The sequence below is a fragment of the Panthera onca genome, chromosome D3 (genome assembly GCF_046562875.1).
Source record: "Panthera onca isolate mPanOnc1 chromosome D3, mPanOnc1 haplotype 2, whole genome shotgun sequence".
Classification (NCBI taxonomy): domain Eukaryota; kingdom Metazoa; phylum Chordata; class Mammalia; order Carnivora; family Felidae; genus Panthera; species Panthera onca.
Window position 1 is genome coordinate 12,728,034 of NC_138350.1, and position 22,405 is coordinate 12,750,438.

Here is a 22,405-nt window from a genome sequence, read left to right on the forward strand (position 1 = left end):
CACATACGTGCACATACGTGCACACACACACACAACGAGGACGTCATCATAAAAAAAGGATGGGGGGGGGGGGCTTCAGCGGCAGAGGGACTGGCTGGGACTCTCCTGACCAGTCCCTGCAGCCTCTCCAGGGGAAACCCCAGAAAACAAGCCCTAATAGGAGCGACGGCCATGTTCCAGTGATTTCATGCACCAGTGATTTGCCCTTGTCAGGAAGAGAGAGAGAGAGGGGGACACAGTTTTGTAAGAGCCACTGTGGATTATAAAGGCATTGCATTGCAGCAGGAAAACTCAAGGAGAAAACCCAGGAGGGCCAAGGAAACCACCGAGGGGTGGGGACCCAGAAGAGGAACAACCACGGTGACAGGACGAGAGGGACAGCGGGGGCCATGTGGGGTCCCGTAGGGAAGGTTCAGCAGTGTCCACGCTTAGGAAACCTGCAGCCGCCCCTGCCGGAGAGCAGGGGACAGCCCCCCGGCCATCCATCTGGGCAAGAGGAGCCAGTTAGGAGCTGAAAACTCTGTAGGAAGACAGGGAGGGAGGGAGTTAGTGTCACAGAACAGAGCTGCTCTGTTTCCTTGCAGAGCCCCAGGGAAGCCACCAAGCTCTGGGCACAGGGCACCAAGCTCTGCCGTTTCTTCTGTAGCCTGCCCACCCCCCACCTCCCCCCCCCACCCCCCACTCCTTGCCCCCAGCTGGGGCTCCTCTGGAATGAACAACACAAAGGGCCAGGAAGAGGGACAATGAAGGGGGCTTTCTGACAGCCAGAGGGGTTGTAATCTGAAAGGCAATCAAGTGTGGGCCTACTGGACACGAAATATGTCATCCTAAGGGGGGAGAAAGGAGGCTGCTTAAGAAATGGGGTGTCTTGGGGCGCCTGGGTGGCATCTGAGTTCCGCTCAGGTCATGATCTTGAGGTTTGTGAGTTCAAGCCCCGCATTGGGCTCTCTGCACTGGTGGCGTGGGGCCTGCTCGGGATTCTCTCTCTCCCTCTTTCTCTCTGTACCTCCCCCACTTACATGCGCGTGGGCGCTCTCTCTCTCTCTCTCTGTCAGAATAGACAAACTTAAGGAAAAAAGAAACGGGGTGTCTTCCCTCTGCTACCAAAAACGAGACAGCCGAATTCCCACTTAATTCAACACAAGGGGCATCCGGTGGTGGTCTGGAAGTTCTCTGTGGTGGGAATAGGGTGAGCGACCTTGCAGTCGCAGTCCAAAGGTCAAGGCCTTCAGATAAGGTTGAAATCCTGAGACTCAATCCAGTCTCGCGACGCCTCTGACTGTTCCCAGCAACTTCCAGAAGGCCGGTAAACTTGTCATAATAACACCAGTTGGGATTTGTGTGGATGAGAATGTTCTGAGCGACTTGGGGGGCGGGAGCAGTGGCTACAACACGCCTTCCCAGAGGCTGGAGCCATTGTTCCACTAGGGGGCGCCCCAGGCAGACGCTGGGCACCCAAAGCCCGGGTTCCCACACATGGGGGGGCCTCAGAATCCCCTGAGGGCTTTCTAAAACAGAAACCGAGGTTCTCGCTCCAGAGTTTCGGAGTCAGCAGGTGTGGGGGGGCCTGAGAATGTGCATTTGCCCTCCTCCCTCTCCACCCCCCCCCCCACATTGTGGGAAAGCCAGCGTGAAACGAAGCCTGACACCCCTGCCCGCCCCTTGCCCACAGGATGGAGGCTGCTTACTCATCAGTGTCTTTTTTGCTCTCCTCAATGAAGGCAATGGATTCAGATCTAAGGCGGTTGGTCACTTCATATGTTCGCAGGGTGACCCCGAAAATATCCTCATGGTACCGGTTGTCATCCTGGGGGACAGAAACAGCCCTCAAATGCCAGCCAAAGGCGGGAAAGGGACAGACAACGCTGACACCCTGGAAAGAAGTCGGTTCCTAAAGAAACAAGGTGTAACCCAGCGCCCCCTGGAGGATCTCTGGCCTCCAGGGCTGCGTTTCACAAGCGGTCTCTCCAGCCCAGGGCGCAAAGAACATTTCGCTTTGCATCCAGAAAGAGAGCTGCTGATTCTGAGGACAGAGGGAGTGAGGAGGTCAAAGGGAAACCTCGCTCCCCTTCTCTCCCTCCTCCTGTTCCTGCAAAGTTCAGCTCTGGGCATGGCTGGGTGGAGTGTAAAAGGCATCACAGCCCGAAGAAGCCAGCAGAGATGGGAGAAAAGAAAAGTGCCCGTTTAGCACTCAGGGAACACTGCACAGCCACCAGAGTGGAGACTTGGCGGGCACACATGAGTTTATCCAAAGACGGGCATCTTTGCGCAGAAATAAACAACCAAAAAAGAGGAATCTCCTCTGGGGATTCAAGAAACAGCACAAGTGATGACGGATTTCTGGCGTCTAAGAGTTTCTGGAGAATGTGGGAGCTCCTTCAGCAAACTGAGGGGCAGGCAGCAAGAACATCCTCCCAGGGCCGTGTCCTTGAGGATTCAACAAGGGGAAAGTGTGCCCCACTGCTGAGGCAGGGCACTGGTTGGGGGAACAACGCGGAATCACAGTGAAGCACAACGAGGCACAGAGTTCAGTTCTGGCACACTTCGGTCCTGAAGGAAGTTGCACATTTGTAGAATGGGTTCACCTTTAGTTGGGGTAGTCTTTGAACCTTATTTTGCAGAGGTCCGGGAATCTATGACAGTGTCTCCAAGGCTCATACCAAAGAGATTGAGCGATAGGAGCTCTCTGCCGCTCCCCTTGGATCTGTGGCATTTCTACCAGAAAGTTCTTTTCTTTTTCTTCTTCTTCTCCTTCTTCTTCTTCTTTTTTTAACCACCTGGGGTTTAGCATTAGATTTAGGGCAAGACTTCTTGTGCAAAAAAATGTTTAATGCTCATTTAGGGAAGAAGGGGGAAGGATGGGATCATCTCTGGAGCTTTGTGGAGGCATGGGACTCGGTTCTTCCTATTTGGGGCAGCTGGTCACTCAATCAGGACTCTGCTTGCTGGGCTGCTTCTAGCCTCTGTGCAAATTAAGTGAAAGTACCCCTCTTTCTGGGGTAGACACAGTTCCGTGCCAAGGTACATGGCTCTGTGCAAACATAGGGTGGCTGGCCTTAGACAAACTTTTTTTTGTGCAGTGTTCAACCTGCACCACCACGCAGGGCAGTGCTGCAGCGTGGTTCTGGGGGCAGGAAAAGTTGGGTGTGGATGGTTTCTATCTAGCTACCCAGCAGCCCACTCACTTGTTATTTTCACACAGCACTGCCGCCATCCCTATTTAATACCTGCACCTGCACTGACCCAGCGCCCAGTCACCCTTCCTTCTCTCTCAACTATGGTCTGGGGCCACCAGTATCCTCCACCTTGAACCACACATGGGAAAATGGAGCAGCCAGGGGTGTCATCAAGGCTCCCCCGATCACTGAGACAGGCGGGGTGAGGAAGAGGAGACGGGAACTGGATGCCAGAAAAGGGATCCAAGAAGCCGGCCTGTCACTCACCCTCAGCCTGCTGATGAACACGCCGGCATCCTCCGCTGAGAGTTTCCCTTGCTGGGTCATGATGCGCTGGATGGCTTTGAGGACATCGGCGGCCATGGTGACGTCCCCGCAGACGTAAATGTGGCCCCCTTGCTCCTTCAGGGCTCGGTACACAGGTTCTGCCAAGTGCTCCTGCAGGATGTCCTGAACGTACTTCTGCGGGGAGCAGGAAGAGCCATGGGGAGGAGCTGGGGTCCGGTGCAGCTCATTCCCCCAGGGGAGCGGAGCCCGACACCCGTGACCCCAGGGGACCGGGAGGAGCGAGTAAGACAGCGAAAGCCAAGCCAAGGGTGTGCGAACGGGGCTCAGCTGTGCTAAGGACCCTCTAGGGGGGAGGACACACCCCAGCGCCACCCCCTGGAGCAGCACAGAGCAGGGCACTATCTACCTGCTCCCCTCTGCAACGGCCAGCGGTCGCCCACGGGCTGGGAACGCCTGTTCTCCGCGAGGTGCGGGTTTCGCGCCTGCGGGCATCCTGGGCCGGGGTCCCGGGGAGGCCCCAGGCCAGACAGCAAGAGGCGGGAGGGGCGAGGGGCTCTCAGGTCACACCCGCACAAACCCAGCACACCGGTTGTCAAACAGCCGCTGCCCGGACCCTCTGAGTGCCCACCCCACCCCAGCTGCCCTGGGCCCTTTCCGGGGACCGCCCCCTGGGTCTCCCCAAGACCCGCAGGAGCGTGCTCCAGTCCGGTGACCTGTGACCATTCTGACGGGTAGTGCCTCTAATGGACTGTTAAATGTGTTTTTCGGTTTTTTATTATTCATATTTTTAAATATTTTTTTTATTCTGGTAAAATACACACCACATATAATGAACCGCTTAACCCTCTTAAAGTGGACAATTCAGTGGCGTTTCATATACCACAATCTTGGGCCACCAGCACTCTGTCTAGTTCTAGAACTTATTCATGACCCCCAAAGGAAACTCTGTGCCCATCGGCAGTCAGCCCCCCGTCCCCGCAACTCCTGGTAACCAACAAATCTGCTCTCTGTTTCTATGGATTTGGCTGTTCCGGATATTTCATAGAAGTGGCATCAGAGGATATGGGCTGTTAAATAATTTGAATCGGTATTTTTGTGCTCCTGCTTCCTGAAGTACAGAGCAATGTTCCGCAGGAGAATTCGGGAAAGGTGGGGGTGTCTGCAGGTGTTGGGCTGGGGTGTGGGGACTGTGAACGGGCCGGATGTTACCTTTGGTTTGTCTGGCTCCCGCGAGTAGGCCGTGTAGAGTTCTCTGAAGACCCCCTTGTTCTTGGCCTGTAGAGTTTCCTCCCTGTAGATGTGGTCTATCTTGGATTGCCGGCACCCAAACACCAGGACCATGGGGCAGGGGCTCATTCCTGGGGACCGGGAAGATCTCGTGTCACTGACAGCTCTGAGGCCTGAGCTGGGGCTGTGGGTGGTGATGCCAGGGGTGGGGTGCTGAAAGGCTTGGTGTGTACCTTGCGGATACAGGCACACAAGCACGGGGACAGGCTGGGGTACATACACACACACGCACATGCACACACTGAGGGAAGCAGGTATGGTGTGCTCAGGGTCTCAATCCTTCCTTCTGCCCGCACCCCCTGGCTATTTAGCACCCGCCCCCCCCCCCCAATTGGGTAGTGCTAGAGGCCTAGACTGTGGAGCCATACTACCTGGGTTCAAATCCCAGCTCGGTGTGATGGTGGGCAGCTTACTTAATGTTCTAGGTGTGTATTTCCCCACGTGCAAATGGAATAAAAATAGCATCTCTCTTCCAGGGTGACTGAGAAGTAAAACAGGGGAGCCCAGCATGTGGCGAATCCTTTATCAGTATGAGCTATTCCAACCAGAATGACTGGTCTAGGACGGAAGCTTATTATTATTATTATTAATATTATTTTAACTTGTTTTTCTGTCTTGCTCATCGTTGTGCCTGTGGCACCCACAACAGCGTTTGGCATTTCTCACACGCTCAATAAATCCCCGTTTAACGCATACTGCCCCTGTGGGTTTCTTGCTCTCTGTCCTCCCAAAGCTGATGTGTTGTGTCTCTCACACAGCAAGGCTTGCCCTCGAATGACCACCTTTGGGACGATCCCACACCCACACATGCATTTGAGAAGGCTTAAGGTTTATTCTTCCAGGTCTGCGTGACATTTCAGATGGGTCCTATCTTAACGGTCAAAGAAATGTCCTCTGGGGATGGAATTTCAGGCCCGAGGATGAACTGGGTTGGGAGAGTTGTTTGGATGTGTCCTTTGGAGTACAACCGTGGACCTCACCTATGGGTCCGGTCAGTACTATGACCCCCCCCCCCCCCCCCCCGCCCTTCCCCAGGCAGTGAGGCAACAGAGAGGTAACGCCATCATTCGTCTGGGTGGCTGGGACACAGGCAGGTGTCCCTGGGTCCAGGCGGGGTGGAAACCCCACGGCTGCTGAACTCTGACCCACCTTTGTGCTGGATATCAAATTGTCGCTGCTGCCAGAAGCTTCGGAAAGGGGCAATGCCAGTGCCTGGGCCAATGAGGATACAGGGCACTTGGGGATTTCGGGGCAGGTGGAAGCTGGGTGCTCTGGGCAAGAAAGAGAGAATCAGAAGGCTGGCTGAGCCCAAGTCTGATCAAGGATGCCTGACCGTCTTGGTAACTCAGTGGGATCGCACTCTTCATGTGGGGTCTGATCAGAGTGGGGGGGGTCCCAGAGATTTGGGGAATCCCCCAAACAGGAGGTAGTCTGGCTACGACTCCAATTCCCAATTTTCCTCGTTGCTGGGCTAAGCTGCAAAGGGCAGTGGGATCGATTTAACTCAGGGTTTCCCAACCTCAGCACTCCTGACATTTGGGGCTACACACTTCTCTGCTGCGAGGGGGCGGGGTGCCCCGTGCGATATTGAGCAGCACCCCCTGAACCTGTACCTACTAGATGCCAGGAGCACCCTCTATCTGTGACAAGCAAGAGTGTCCACATAATTTGCCAAATGTGCTCTGGGCAGGGGAGAATCCCCTGCTCTGAGAACCAGTGGTTTTTTTTTTTTAATTTTTTTTTTAACGTTTATTTATTTTTGAGACAGAGAGAGACAGAGCATGAACGGGGGAGGGGCAGAGAGAGAGGGAGACACAGAATCGGAAACAGGCTCCAGGCTCCGAGCCATCAGCCCAGAGCCTGACGCGGGGCTCGAACTCACGGACCGCGAGATCGTGACCTGGCTGAAGTCGGACGCTTAACCGACTGCGCCACCCAGGCGCCCCGATGAATCGTACCCTCTTAACAAAATTTTTAAGTGCACAGTATAGCACTGTTCACCGTAGGCAGGAATGCCCTTTTAAAGTGAGTTTGGGGGCACCTGGGTGGCTCAGTCGGTTAAGCGTCCGGCTCCGGCTAAGGTCGTGATCTCGCGGTTTTGGGTACGAACCCCGCGTCGGGCTCTGTGCTGACAGCTCGGAGCCTGGAGCTGCTTCGGATTCTGTGTCTCCCTCTCTCTCTCTCTGCCCCTCCCCAACTCGTGCTCTGTCTCTCTCTCTCTCGCTCTCTCTCTCTCTCAAAAATAAATAAACGTTAAAAAATAAAAAAAAATAATCAAAGTGAGTTTGGGAGGAACAGCTCTGATCGATGCAGGGTGGGGGTGGGGGGATGGCTTGGATCTTCCCCATCTCCAAGAAAGTGGGAAACGGATAGGGTGGCCGGGACACATCAGATAGAATTTCCACAAGGTTGCCGATTCCAGGAAAGCGGATATTGCGTTTGCACGGCCGTCTCCTGCAGCCCCAGCATCCAGCCCAGTCCATGCACTTGATACATATTTGTTACCTTGACCTGACTTGAACTGGAGGGCTTGCCCAGTTTCTGCTGCGTCGCCCTCCCGTGATCCCACGGACTTAACAACTTGGAGTGATTCGGAGTGTTTGCTGATCTCCATTCTGTCTGACTCAGCCATTTCTCTAGAACCCGCGGGGCTGGTCCACCTACCCCACCTCAGGACATCCATATGCAGATTTGGGACAACGGTCATTCCTTTTCAGTTGCCACTCACCCTCTCACGAAACAGGGGACCACTTCGTCAGCTGGTATCCGGTTGAGCCAGGAGGAGCACACGCCGTGGTGAATTGGTCCTTCTCCATCTAGCAGAGGAACCAAGGCGGTCTGGCGCGCCTCCTGTCCCCAGGGTTCCCCGTCCCCGGCTTCCCCGCTCCCTCCAGAGCAGAAGGCCCAGAGCCCCATGCCAAGTCTGTGCCTTGGAATTCCTTGTCTGGACATGGTATGGTTGGGGTGAGCTCACGGCTGTGAAACCGCCCAGGGTTCCTGTGGGTAAGGGTGGGTCGGATTCAGATCCTGCCACTGACTGAGGTCACGGTCAGTGTGCTCTGGGTGACCTTCCAGGATGCCGGTCTCAGAGCTCCCCCGGGCACTGTGCATTTTAACTGCTTTATCAAGGAGGGAAAATACAGGAGGAAAACGCTAGGGTATCTGACTGACCTACAACCAGCTGGACATCACGCAGCAGGGAGCTCCCCACCCCGAGGGATGGGTGGGGGTGGCTTGTTTGAGTCGCTGCCTTGGTGGGGGGGGGGGGGCGATGAGGAGATGACAGTAAAAGGGCTCTCAGGCTTGGGGAGTAGAAAAGAATTTCAAGCGCACATCCTTCTCGCTTCCTGATTCTGCACCGGGTTGGCTCTGCCTGAAGGGACGATCCACCTGCCCTGCCCCTTTCCCAGCTCCTGGCCTTGGGGATGGGTCTCCTCCCTGGGGACTTGGGATTTGGCAGACCTGCAGAGGCCCCTGGGGGCAAACGCAGACCCGGAGGCTCTCCCAGTGCCCTTGCCCACCTCGGGTGTGGTAGGAGACAACGGCCACGGTGAGGTGCACCTCGTCAGGGTACATGTCTGGGGAAGAACTGATTGAATAGTATCGAGGCTGCAGCAGGGACAGCTGGGTCAGGAGCAGGGTGGTGGGCATCTGGATGGACGGGAACTCTTCCAGCACCTCCACGATGGTGGGGTTCTTGCCCCATTTCCATTCCTCGTACTCCTGCAAGCCCTGTGCCAAGGAGAGGGACACAGGACTCGCACCCGCCCCGGTACACACTTCCAACGAGGGCACCAGGATGTCCAGGGAAGGTAATGAGCCATCATAAATGATGGCTAACATTTATGCAGTAATTACCCCGTGCCAGCTTTTAATTCTTACGACCGTATGAGGCAACGGACAAATATGGACGCCCTTTGGCTTTAAGGCAGTGATTCTGGGTTTTGAATCCAGGTGGGGGTGGCAGACTTCAGCCCGACAGGGAAATGTGGCTTAACCACCTGTTTCGTAGGAGCCTAGGAGCTAAGAGTTGTTTTTTTTTTTTTTTTTTTTTTTTTCAACGTTTATTTATTTTTGGGACAGAGAGAGACAGAGCATGAACGGGGGAGGGGCAGAGAGAGAGGGAGACACAGAATCTGAAACAGGCTCCAGGCTCTGAGCCATCAGCCCAGAGCCTGATGCGGGGCTCGAACTCACGGACCGTGAGATCGTGACCTGGCTGAAGTCGGACGCTTAACCGACTGCGCCACCCAGGCGCCCCAAGGAGCTAAGAGTTGTTTTTACGTGTTTGAACGGATGGGAGCTGGGGATGAAATCAAAAGAATACTATTTCACGACACGAGAATGTGATATGAATTTCAAATTTCTGCACCCACAAATGAGGTCTGATTGGACCCTGGCCACGCCCACCCACTTAGGTGCTGTCTATGCTTTTGGGCTATAACAGGAGAGTTTACGGGGTTGCGATAGAGACCTTAGGCACCGTGAGCCTAACATACTTCCTACCTGGCTGTCTATGGGAAAAGGTTGCTGACACCCACTTTAGGCCGTGTGGCCCCAGAATCTGCGCTCCCAACTATTATAGGTCCTGCCATATGTAAAGGTCAAGAGAGAAGGACCTGGAAATGGAAGGAGTTGTGACTCGTTGATACAGAACTCAGACCTGTGATCTGTGAGTTTGCAGGGCTGGAGACGATGCATCTGCAGAGAGCATAGGTCAAGTTTAAGATGGTGAATGACAGCCCCAAAGGAATAGGTTCGGGTGTGGAGGACCATGTTCAGGGGCATGTGGACAGCACAGCCCCTCTGGGGCTCTGGAGTTATTTTTCCTACATCTCAGAAGCTGCCCTGGGCATTCCCTTATTGCTTACATGATGCTCAGACTTTGAGGAATAAAGTCTATTATAAGTGCATCGTATAACAAAGCTTTCCCCCATGTTCCTAAAGGCGACCCTTGCTCTACTGATAGGGTATGGCACCCTTAAGGACGCGCCACCCCCCCAGACCTCCAGTCTCACTGATCTCTAGCTTACAAGGGTGCAATTAGCCAAGAGCCTCAGGAACTGCTGTCTGAAATGGACACCCACTAGAAACAGACATGGGTCACCGGTGCTGGTCCTTCCGAAGGCTGCAGCTGCCGTTCTAGATGCTTCCATTCAAACTTCCTTCCCTCTCCTTCACTTGGGGTCAGACTTGCTAGAGGTCTGATGGTTCTCCCAGCCTTACCTGAGTCTTTGCCATTTTTCTCTCACACAGGTGTTTCCCTTATTCAAAATCCTCACTCATTTAATCCCACCTTAGAGTTTGTGCTCTTTGGAAGAAACGGGCTAAGACATACAGTTTATCAAATTCTGCTTGAAATCATCCCGTCCGAACAGTGCTGATCTCTGGTGCCTCTTCATAGCAGCCCTGACTCATTAATTACACCTTTAAATTAAAGTCATGCATGTACACAGCGTAAAAAGTGAAACAATTCTGCAAAGCTTATGATGAAAATTAATGCTCTGACTTCTCCAATCTGTTTCCAACTTTCCAGAGTTAACCCCTTACAACTCTCTATAAATGTTCCTTTTGGTGTTACTTTTCTCACTTCTAAATACAGGTGATCCTCAAACAACATGGGTCCCTCAAACACATTTTCTTTTCTCTAACTTACTTTATTGTAAGAATACGGTATATACTACATATAACATACAAAATGTGTGTTAATCGACCGTTTATATTCCTGGTAAAGCTTCCAGTCAACCGTAGGCTATATTTGTGGCAATTCTGGGGGAGTCAAAAGTTATATGTGGATTTCTACTACATGGGGGGTGGTTAGCACCCTTAACCCCGGTGTTGTTCAAGGGTCGACTGTAATGTGCATTCTTTGAATTAGCCTCTTCCTCTCTGCCCATCATTCAGTGCCCTCTCCTGGACAGCAGAAGAATGCTAAACCAACGTTGCTTAGTGGAGAGGAGCCCCCACTGGGAGAAGTCTGGGTGGCCCCCCTGGGTAGGATTCTACTGAGCCAGGTTTCGCAGCAGCTTGGGGCAAGGAAGCCCTAGGCTTCAAAGCAAGGATGATAGAAGTGATTGTTTGATTCATTTTACCATCAGAGGGGCTCCTATATCTTGCAGTCCTACCAATAAGTCCTCTGCTTTGGGAAAGGCCTCTCTCTAAAACAGGGCAAGTGGGATTCTCTATTTCTTTTCCTCCTCTAAGTACGGGCTCAGATAGAACTCATGGAAGCTCAAGAGTTGCGAAGGAAGGAGGAACAAGAGTTAGCACAGCAATTTCTACTCGGCCAGAGAACTCTGAGATTCAAAAGAGTTACCCTCGTTCTGTCAGACCTTAGTTAGAATGAAGGGAGATGGTCAGGACTAGCCAATATGGCGGCCGCCTGCAAACAAAAATTGGCAACTCTTGCTCAACCCTGCCACCTGCTGGACAGCTGTGGTTATAGTTCTATAACTCTCCACCAACTAGGAGGTGAAAGGTGCCCTTGGGGGTTGTACAAGGCCAGGGACCCACCTTGCTGAGGACCAACAGTCGCTGCTTCTCTTTCTCGCTGGTGGCCAGGGACGCAAACTGCTGCAGCTGCAGTGGCGTGGGCGGCGTGGTGATGTCCAGGTAGTACTTGAAGGCCTGGAAGATGGTGCAGGGCGGGAGGCGGTGCTCATCTGTCCAGTTACTGATGACGCCTATGGAGGTGAGGGGTGGACGGGGGAAGGAGAGTCTGAGCTCCGAGGGCTTAGGTCCAGGCCAGGAAGGCCAGATTTGCTTCTGGGACAGAGGACGGGGCTGGTGAGCCTTGGCTTGCCACCTTCCATGTTCCACATCTACACCCAGGGTTCTGGGGACCACGCGATCACCTCATCTATGCAAGGCGCATATGCAAAATCAACTGAGCAAACCAGTTCAAAAATAAAAAGAATAAACCATTATTAAAATAGCATGAGACAGTCCCGTGGCATTCTATGCAGTGAGCCCCCCTACTGAACACAAGCTATGGGTCTATTTTGGCTCTGTCTGCCCTCTCATGGTGCCAGCCTCTCAAACCTCTCAGTGGGATTTCAGTATTCAAAATTGCAAACATACCTAACACTTTTCTAGCACTTTCTCTAGGCCACATGCTATTCTCCAGTAATTCATTTAGTCCTTACAACAATCCTAGGTGATTGGTGCTATTATTATTATCATCCCCGTGTTGCCACTGAGAAAAAAGGAAGAAGCACAGAGAGGTAAAGGGATTTGCCCGAGGCCACACAGCTCATAAGTGTGAAGTCAGGCAGCAGTGCTCCAGACCTCGTTCTGACTACTGCACTGTAGGGCGTCTGTGTAATTTGCACCTGATATAGCCCCTAAACACAAGCCTTTACTTTATATCAGGGGTTCAACCCAAGATAAAAAAGCGCTAGTCCAACACCAAGGAAGAATTTGGCTGGGTAGGATTTATGAAGATAAAATGTTGTCTCTCCAAAGTGGTATCTTTCTTCTTCCTTTTTTAAAATGTTTATTTATTTTGAGCGGGGGAGGAGCAGAGAGAGAGAGAGAGAGAGAGAGAGAGAGAGAGAGAATCCCAAGCAGGCTCCACGCTGTCAGCACAGAACACGAACCGTGAGATCATGACCTGAGCTGAAATCAGGAGTTGGACACTTAATTGACTGAGCCACCCAGGCACCCCCAAAGTGGTATCTTTTGGTGGGCTTTTCAGCAGGGCTCTGACCACATACTATTTCCACATTCTGCTCTGACGGTACACCCTAACTCCTTCGGAAAGGTGATATGTCACCAAATCAGGGGCTGTCACGTAAGGTCACTGTGGTTCCTCATACCTGAGCCCTAGGCTTACCTGCGCCTACTGAGCTGAAGCACCGAGACCCATTCGCCTTTGAAAGTTCTTCAACAGGAATGTCAAGGATGGTCACCGAAATGACCGGAACCTGATCTAACGAGGCCAGAAACGTGGTTCAACCTCTAGTGGGCCATCGAGCTGCATATAGTGCCTTTTCATTTTAAGAGGAGGGAGGGGTACTCAGCTGCTACTTATTCGGTGGGCAGTGAGGCAGTGGTGATGAAGGCAGGCAGAAGCCCCTGCCCCCAGGGATGAGCTATGGATGTCCTGGTCTCATGGACGCTGGTCCATGGACGCGGGCTCAGCCAGTTGGGCCAAGGTTGTTCAGCCATGAGCCCGGGAGGAGTTTTCAGTCTCATAAACTGGAGGTGACAGAGACCCATTCTGCCACCTGGCGTGGTGATGGGGAAGAAGGACGGGTCTCCTCCTCTCCCCCCCCCCCCCCATGCACTGCCCCTGGAGCCCCCGGGGGAAGGGGAGGAGCCTCGGGAGCAGCCGGGTGGGGTGCCCGGCCCTGGCCGTAGTTACCCAAAGCCGTGTTCCGCTCCACGAGAAGTTCCACCTTCACCAGCTGGTTGACTGGGGGAGCATCTTCCAGCCGCTCCATCAGGGCGTTCACGAGGTCCTCGCGGTTGCCAGGGAAGACGCCCAGGTGGTCCCCAGGCTGGTACTGCAGCTCCTGATTCCCATTGGTGTGGAGACGCACGAAGATCGTTGATCGGCTGGAGGGGAAGTCGAGGAACAGGTGGATAAGGGTCACCAGCTACTGCCTCCTCTCCTTGCTCCTTTGTCTCTTCCTGTGGCTGCAATCCCCCTCCTTCCATTCCGTGAGGCCCCAAGTCCTCTGCCCCCATCATTCCACACCACAGGTTTTGGCACCCATGAGCTCCGCGTTGCAAATCCAATGGAAAGTTCCGAGCGCTCCTCTTGGTCATGGAAGACGCACTGGGCATGTCTGCTCACTTCCTCCTTCTCAACCCCTTTGTCCTGGATTCTAGCACCCCAGGCTCTCCTGATCTTCTCTCCTTGGCGGCTCCTTCTTGTCTCCCCAAACTCTGGGCATGAGGGTACCTCAGGGTTCAGTCCTCAGATTCCTTGCTTTTCTATCTTCCTTCACCTGCCTTTCTCCAAACCACTTACCGCCATCTGCCCTCTAGTAGAGTTTACATCGTCATGTGGTTTGTGGTCTGGCCCCCTGCCTGCCCCCCTGACCTCCAGGGCAATGTAAATTCTAGACGGCAAGGAATCTGTTTTCTCCACTGCTCTATTCCTGGCAAATAGGACCGTGCGTGGCACATCGTTGGTACTCAGGAAATATTTATTAGATGAAGAGACCTCAGACTCCCAGGGTTAACCAGCCGCCATAACAGACTCTGTTCTCAGTACTAATTGGGGTTCTCCCAGGAACCACTACCCCATTGGAGCCAAGGTAGCCGAGTCCCCATTCTGTGTAATGCCGGCTCTCCTGGGAATCCCAAGCTCCACCCCTCTTCTGTAAGTGGAGGGTCCCCATATTGTCATGGAAATGAGAAACATAATTGGTCTTTGTTATGTGCAAATCCACCAATATAAGTTTGAGAGATCTAAGGAGAAAACGCAGAGAGAAATTTATTTATATCTGTCAGGTACTTCTCTTTTGCATTGGTTTTTGAATTTTAAGGGCAGAAGGCGTATGCCAAGTGAAGGCTTCAAGAATGAATTCACAGACTACGATCATTCTGGTCCTTTACAAAGTTTTAGTACAGATCCACCTGGAAACTTGGGGGCCCCATCACACTTTGAAAATCAGATTCTTCGTACTCTTTGAGTCTGCATTTCGACCTGCTTTTCTTTGTTGCTAATTGGTTCTCAGTTGATAGAGACCCTTCGTATTCAATGTGAAGTTTCTACATTCTCCACAGAATGTAAATCAACACTTGAATAGATCAATGGGACTCGCTATTTAAAGGAGTCTCTGGCACACCCAAGAAGCCTTTTGTGCTGCAAATAGCCACCATTATTAAAAAGAGTTGTGCTGGCACATTCACTTTTGCAAGTATTTTCTTGAAGCAAGGCACCCCCGTCCTTAGTCTGGTGGGGAAATTGATGGCTGAAATTGTGAATGGTGTTGTCAGGGTCTGGGGTCCCATTCTCTTTTCCTGGACAGATTTTGCTATCCCTGGGACACTAATCTTGTCAATTATAAGGACTTGCACGACTGATTCTGCTCTGAGTTCATAGGGATTTCTGGTTCCTGGAGAGCAAAGACATCATCACCTCCTGCCAGTTCCACGATCAGAATTAGCAGAGGCTGAGAGCCAGCAGGGGGCGCTGTGGGGCTGCTCATTTCGGAGCCTCTCGCGCCAACCACAGGAAGCCTTTGAAAGGCCCGCAAATCAATTCCCACTTTCTCCTAGATCATCACGATTTCTTTCAGAAGTATATTTGCCTCCGTTCTGGGCGGTACAAAATAGAAATGCGGAGGACCCGTACTTGCTGAGCTGGCTCACGTTCACAGTCATTTCTCCCAAGTCCTCCTGAATGTGACATAAGGTGGTCAGGCCGCCAAGGGGCAGGAATGGGGAGGCAGCTGGCAGGTTAGCTGGGTGGGCCCAGGCTGTGCCCCAGGCTGGGAAGTTAACCCGGGGGACTCTGCAAGCCTCTGATCAGGCATGACTTCCTAAGCCCAGCGCTGAATGGCTGCGTGGCCCCAGGACACCCTGATGGGCTGGTCCTTGAGACTTTGTGGGGGCAGCAGATTTCCCCCCAACCCCTCCCCAGTTGCACTAACCTGGAGACCAGTTGTCTGAAATCTCAGTTGGGGGGGGGGAGGGGTTTGTAAGAATTGTATAGGATTTTGTAAGCTTTTTTTTTTTTTTTTTAAGCTTGGGACACATATGGGCCATTGAGAAGTACAGAGGAAGGGGAGAAAGGGAGGGACGGGAAGGTAGCAGTCATTTGGAGCCTCACCATCCCCTCCTCCAGAGTATCCACTGCTTGTGATTTATATCCACACAGAAGCATAACACACAAGTGTGCTTGGCAGTGGCTCATTGACGGGCTCACAGATGAAACAACAGTCAGCTAACATCCAGCATTAAATGGAAAAAGAAATAGCTACTTTCATTCTTCAGTGTAAAGAGTAAATGTTGTAAGTTTCAAGTTTCATTCGTTTAGCAAATTTATACTGAGTGCCGGGCACTGTTCTAGGCACTGGTGAGACAGTGATGGACACACAACAAAGTGTTCTATTCTCATTGAGGAGCAACTTAAAAAGGTCTCGGAGGGGGTTGGTGATGTGGATGGGTGGGTGGTGATGGGCTGGGGGCAGCGGGCCAAGCGACCATCAGATAAGGATGGTCAGGGAGCCCTCTGTGATGTCACATGTCAGCAGAGACCTGAACAAAGAGAAAAAGGCGACATGCAAAGATCTGTTTGGGAAGAGTGGGCATGTGCAAAGGCCCTGGGGTATGAAAAGGTGTGGCACGTTTGGGGAAGGGAAAGAAGGCTGGAGTGTTTGGAGGTGGGAGAAGGAGATCAGAGAGCCGGGCAGAGGCCAGATCACAAAGGCCTCATCATGACCTGTCATGGCAAGAAGTTTGAAGGTCTCCTCAATCCAGTGAGAAGCCACTAAAGGGCTTGAAGCAGCAGAGGATTCAATTTACGTTTTTAAAAGACTGGTCTGGCTGCTGTTTGGAAACGTATCTTTGAGAGAAAAGCCAAGACACAAGGAGACAAATACCATTGATGAACACGGCTTTGTTCCAGGTGGCAGCTGTAGGTCTGAGACGAAGTTGAAAGTCAAGTCCCATAGGACCAGAGGACCGGCTGTAAGCTGGATGTGCAGTGTAAGGGAGGGGCAGGAGGCAAGATGGACGCTTGAGTTTTTGGGTTAAGCCAAATGTCGATGTTCTCTGTCGAAGTGGGAAAGTTGGAGAGAAGCAATTTCATCCGAGGCGAGACACGAATCGAGAGCTCCCCCACCAGGAACTGTCCGTTGTAATGTCCTGCCACCCTCCACGATGCCTCAGAGGTCAGGACCCCTGCTGCACCTTGGCTCCTGCCAACCTCTGCCTAGACGCTCCTCCTTTGCCCTCATTTCCTTTCTAAAGCCTACCCTGTGTCTTCCTTCCTCCTTCTGACATCTGGGACTTAAGATCACCCAACCCGATTACCCATTACCACTCCATTATATCTGCTTCTCTATTGTTTGCTAATTGGTGTACCTAGAGAGTGTATCTTCTGGCCAGGCAGTAACCGTGGTCATATTTCTCTTTCGATGAGAAAGAGAAATTGCAGGTCACTTTGCCTGCAATTAAAGGTCTGTGGGGCGGAGAATGATTTGTGATATCTTGCTCATGGCCTCCTGGCCCCAAAACTGTGACTTTGTGCCGACTTGGGCAGGGGGAAAATGGGAGAGAGTATCATACTTTTTGACTCAATCATCCTTTAAAAAAAAAAACCCAACAACTTATAAAGCTGGAGACGGTAGTAAGCCTGAAAAGAGGTAGTGTTACGGATTGTGTTTCTAAAGACATAGACACCTGTATACAATCGGATTCTTTTTGTGCTCCTTCATGACTGACTTTAATACTACGTTCCAGGTCCTAACCTTGCTGAAGTATTCTCTCCCTCAGCATAGAGTCAGCTGTCCTTTCCAGAGGTGAGTGGGGGTTATTCTGGGACTCGGTCCAACTTAGCATGCAGAACATTTGCAAAGGACCTTGCTTTTTATGGTTTAGGGAGTAATTTTTGTGATCTGGTTTTTCAGAGCTTGTTGCTAAAGGAAATTTCCAGTGGATTCTCGGTCCCTTCTCCTCTGGGCTACCAAAGTCATCGCTTTCCACAGGGCAGACTGGGAAGTAGGGTGCGTATTTCAAATACAGAGTCCCTCCCTGTATCAGAGATCATTATGCTCCGAATGTAGCATTTAACTAATTATTCAAAGGGATTAATTTCCCAATCCATTTCTTTCATGCTTGAGGAGCTAAGAGAGAACATGAGAGCTCTGGGGGCTTCATCCTGCTGGTAACTTTATCAGAGGTTTGGAGCCCACGTAGAAAGCATGCATACTAAATTTGCAGGTGTTTGATGCTGGGACAGACAAGGAAGAGAAGGGAAACGTATGATATGCTAGCTGCCTTGTGCACCTTGTCCTTAATACAACGGCTTTGCAATGCTCTTGAGGTCACATGTGGAGCCGTCCGGCATACAGACTTTGGAGTCAGAGAACCGAGTCTGCATGACCTTGGAAAAGTCACTTGCATTTTCTGACTGCCATTCTTCATGATCAGAGGAGCACCTACTTCCTGGGCTGGTCAAAGAGTTCTGGGAGATCCCACACAGAGAGCACTCAACACAGTGCTCGGCACACAGAAAGCACTAGCTAACCATCAGCGATCTTTATGGCCACCACTCTCCTTTGACATAAGGAGACGGGGCTCCGAGGCCCTGAGTGACTTTGCCCACGGTCACACAGCTGGTGTGCAGCAGAACCCAGGACTGTCCAGCTTGCGAGCCTACTCTTTGCACTATGCGATGTGCAAAGAATCAAGATTTCAAAAGAGCGTTGTGGGCTGTAACTGGAAAGTTAAAAAAAAAAATGCCTTTCAATAGGGATCAATGCAAAGGACTTCATTAAGGCCACAAATACTATTTAGTCAAGGACAGTGATGGACGGACCTGGCTCCATCACTCTGAAAACACTTGATGTCTAAGAGCAGCAAGGGTGCAAGCTTAATGCGAGAGCAGCGTGGCAATCAGGACAACGCCTGACATCTTGGGCGGCCTCAGGGTGTCCCACTCAAACGGGGGTGGGGGGGGTGGGGGGGGTGGGGGGGTGGTTATAAGGTTATAAGAGCCTCGGGGCATGTGGCAGCTCCGACAGGCCCTCCACTGCACTGTGACCAGGTCTGACAATGACATCCCCCGCAGGGCACAGCATGTCCTTTGACGAAAGCGAAAGGCTCGGGAAACTAGGCCTTAGGAAGAACGACGGGAAGGAATCAAGACCCCAGGAGAGGCTGGTTGGTGGCTTTGGCTCTTAGCGGGTCTCTCGTTTGGAAGAACTGAATCTGGTTTGGGTGTTGCTCGAGTATAACCGGGGTCAAAATGAAGTGCTAGGAAGATGCCCTCTGGTCATAGCGAGACTAAGATAATCTCTAACAACCTGCACTTCGAAACACAGCGCGGGCTGTTTTGTGAGGTGACGAACCTCCTGTCGTCCCAGAGGAATTTCAACGGAGTCCGGGTAGCCAGTTTTCAAGACTCCACAGAGAAGAAGGACCCACAAGGAGGAAATGTTCTCTGACCGGGATGCTGGGGTGCGATGCACATTAGCAGTCTGACAAGGGTGCGGTCTATATCAAAAATGCCTCATAAATCCTTCCTGTCTCTGCTTTCCTCGATGGTCGCCACCACCTCCGTTCCTGGACCTTCTAGGTCAGAGCTTGGCAAAGGGAAAGCAGGAAAATCTCGATGCTGCAAGGCAGCAGGGGGGGTCTCCGTGGCACTTGGAATAGTGACGGGGAAGCCAGTCCCCCGAGCCAACCAGCACTCTCCGCCCCGATCGTGGGTGACCCCCGGAGCACAGGGGGGTAACCCCGAGCCAACCAAAGGTGCTCCTACCTGGATTTAGGGCTCTGAAGGTTTTGGCGGCTGAGGAGTCGAGCGGCCGAGACCCGCTTTCTGTGGACATTGGATAGACCTGCGGGGAGCAAAACAACAGTCTTCCTGAGATGGGGTTAAACTGTGGTCGGTGCAAACCTTCCAGCTTCTACTGACTCTCTCTTCACACTTCCACTGTCCCCCAGAGTGAAGCCAAGAGGTGAAAGAAAAGACTCTGGGTGGGGGGTGGGGGTGGTGCCGGCTGTGGAGAATGCGAAGGAAAAGCAAATCTGGTTGAGCTGAGTTGAGAAGAGGTCAGAGTGACATCCTCCTGCTGGAGGGAGGGACATCCAAGGACACGCCTGGCTGAGCGGGGGGGGGGGGGGGGGGGGGCGCTGGCAGTAGACTTGTTTTGAGAGGATTGCACGAAAGATAAGTAATGAAACCCACCTCCTCTAAGTGGGTGGAGGTGAGAACTCCTGTCTTTCCTGCCTCCCCCCCGCCCCGTCTTGCGTGCCTCCCCAGGAGCGGGGGGAGAGGTACCTTGTGTAAGTTCCGGAGCTTCGGCCACGTAGGTGAGGCGGAACTTGTTTCTCTTCCAGCTGCGGTCGTTGCTGATGAGGGAGTTGTTTGCCTTCTCAATGTTGACGTCATCTCCCACGCAGAACACATCGCAGGCTGCCTGTGGCACACACAGGGCTTCCGGTGACCTCTTTCAGCCAAGAGGGACTCTCCACCAACAGCTCCAAATCATGACATGAATCCCTCCATCCATCCATTCATCCGCCCATCCGTCCATTCATCCTTCCATCCCTCCACCTACCCACCCATTCATCCTTCTACCCTTCCTTCCTTCCACCTTCCCTTCCTCCCTCCTTCCTCCCTCCCTTCCTTCCTTCCTCTCTCCCCCCTCCTTTCCTTTCTTTTTCCTTCCTTCCTTCCTTCCTTCCTCTCCCCCCTCCTTTCCTTTCCCTTCCTTCCTTCCTTCCTTCCTTCCTCCCTCCCTCCTTTCCTTCCTTTCCCTTTCTCCCCTTCTTTCCTTTCTTTTCCTTCCACCCTCCCTTCCTCCCTCCCTCCCTTCCTTCCTCTCTCCCTCCTCCCTTCCTTCCTTCCTTCCTCCCTCCCTTCCTCACTCCTCCCTCCCTCCCTCCCTTCCTCCTTCTATCTATTCATCCATCCATCTGTCCATCTCTCCATCTACCCTTCCTTCCTTCCTTCCTTCCTCTTTCCCCCATCCTTTCCTTTATTTTCCTTTTTCCTTCCCTTCCCTTCCTTCCACCCTCCCTCCCTCCTTCCTTCCTTCCACCCTCCCTCCCTCCTTCCTTCCACCCTCCCTCCCTCCCTTCCTTCCTCTCTCCCCCTCCTTTCCTTCCTTCCTTCCTTCTTTCTACTCTCCCTTCCTCACTCCTCCCTCCCTTCCTTCCTTCCATCTATTCATCCATCCATCTGTCCATCTCTCCATCTACCCTTCCTTCCTTCCTTCCCTCCTTCCATCTATCTACCCTCCTACCCAGCCATCTCTCCATCCCACCACATACCTGCCAGCCAATCATCCATCAATCCATCCACTAATCCATCCAGTATTTTTTGAACGCCTTTGATGTGCTGGACATACCATATTTACTAATAAGTTTAGGATTTAACCTCTACTTAACATGTAACTTCTACGTCATTTATTCCTAAAACCAATATTTGTAGAGACCTAACATTAAAAAAGAAAATAAACACCTTAGAATTTCCCATCCATCTTCCTCTAAAGGTTTAAAAAATTACATTAAAAGCAGAACATACTGAATGTTTGAATACCTGCATATGAAATTTCCATCCTTTCTTTTCCTTTTTTTTTTTTTTTTGCCAAGTTCATAAGTTCTCCGACTTTAGTGGTCCTAAGAATTACTGTTTGGAATTCAGGTTTTTGGAATAAAAGCCACGGATAATTAAAAAGCTTTAAGGGCAGATTTAACCCTTTTTTGGCCTTGCGTTGATTTTCAGACAATCTAAATGTCCATCAGTTGATGAATGGCTAACCAAAATAGATATATACGTACAGCAAAGTATCATTTGGCCATAAAAAGCAATGAGGTACTAATATATATATTGCAATGTGGACGAACCTTGAAAACATGCTAAGTGAATGAGCCGGTTTCAAAAGACCACATATTATATGATTTCATTCGTATGAAATGTCCAGAACAGGCAGCTCCCCAGAGACAGGAAGTAGATTAGTGGTTGTCAGGACTGGGAGTTTGATGGGAGGGGGGCGGTGATAACCAAAGGGTATAGGGGCTTGTAACAGACCCTGACTCTGGGGCGTTCAATCGAAGTTGGCTGACGAAGTCAAGAACCATAGTTTTCTCAAGGTAAAAAGAGCCGAGTTATCTCAGTTCTCCTCATCTAGGAAGAAATCCAGAAAGAGGCTTATGGACACAGCCTTCCCCCCATAAATATCCTTCTAGCTCAGGGGCCTCAGTTTCCCCTCTTTCTATCTGCATTTACATGCAGGACGGAAAATGCCAACTGGATGATAGGCAGCTACCTAATCCACTTTCTCCTGGGGTTGCTGAAGAGAATGCATTCCAGGGTGGAGGAAGGAGCAGGTGACAGGTGGCAGGTCCGTATTCATGGCTTTCTGTTTTTCCCAGGATGGCCAATCGAATCATGCCCCCATGCAGATAGAAGGCCATTATGCATTTCTTCCCCTGTGACCTCATGTCTAGAATAGCCCTGTGCAATACGAGGTTCCATCATGATGGGAATGTTCTGTGCTGTCTCATATAGTAACCAATAGCTATTTGTGGCTGCTGAAAATATGAAATACACAGCCAAGGAATGAGATTTTAAATTCTATATAATATGTGTATATTAAATAGAGTTTTTAAAATTCTATTTAATATGTGTATATTAGAGTTACATATTTAATGAAAAATTAAAATTTTATACATCTATTATAGTATATAAATATATTTAATTATTTTATGTAATATCAATATATTTCTGCAATTATGCAATATATAATATTTCTGTCTTCATATACAATATTATATATTATAATTAATCACCTAATTATTTCTATGTACATATATATATGCAAATTTTTTCTTTTTAAAAAATGTTTATTTATTTATTTTGAAAGAGAGAGGGGGAGGAGGGGCAGAGAGAGAGGGAGAAAGAGAGAATCCCTAGCAGGATCCACTCTATCAGAGCAGAGCCCAATGTGGGGCTTGATCTCATG

At 51.3% G+C, this 22,405-nt stretch overlaps 1 protein-coding gene and 1 long non-coding RNA gene across 5 annotated transcripts in view; one reads left to right on the forward strand and one right to left on the reverse strand.

The window, feature by feature from the left end:
* Window positions 1–216: 216 nt before the first annotated feature.
* The window catches only part of NOS1 (nitric oxide synthase 1), a 182,366-nt gene continuing 160,177 nt past the window's right edge, over window positions 217–22,405 (reverse strand). For all 4 annotated transcript variants that reach the window (XM_078435748.2, XM_078435745.2, XM_078435747.2 and 1 more), the window contains 11 exons: window positions 19,717–19,855; window positions 19,195–19,273; window positions 13,117–13,310; window positions 11,265–11,434; window positions 8,273–8,483; window positions 7,480–7,567; window positions 5,901–6,022; window positions 4,674–4,822; window positions 3,444–3,638; window positions 1,689–1,807; window positions 217–520 (listed from right to left, as the gene is read on the reverse strand). In XM_078435748.2, coding sequence (XP_078291874.2) covers window positions 505–520; window positions 1,689–1,807; window positions 3,444–3,638; window positions 4,674–4,822; window positions 5,901–6,022; window positions 7,480–7,567; window positions 8,273–8,483; window positions 11,265–11,434; window positions 13,117–13,310; window positions 19,195–19,273; window positions 19,717–19,855 — 1,482 coding nt within the window. In that variant the 3' untranslated portion in view covers window positions 217–504. The remainder of the gene's footprint in view (window positions 521–1,688; window positions 1,808–3,443; window positions 3,639–4,673; window positions 4,823–5,900; window positions 6,023–7,479; window positions 7,568–8,272; window positions 8,484–11,264; window positions 11,435–13,116; window positions 13,311–19,194; window positions 19,274–19,716; window positions 19,856–22,405) is intronic.
* Window positions 15,439–21,004, forward strand: LOC132665417 (uncharacterized). The gene is made up of 4 exons (XR_013551361.2): window positions 15,439–16,415; window positions 17,172–17,230; window positions 17,339–17,434; window positions 19,776–21,004. It is a non-coding gene; the product is annotated as an uncharacterized LOC132665417 (long non-coding RNA).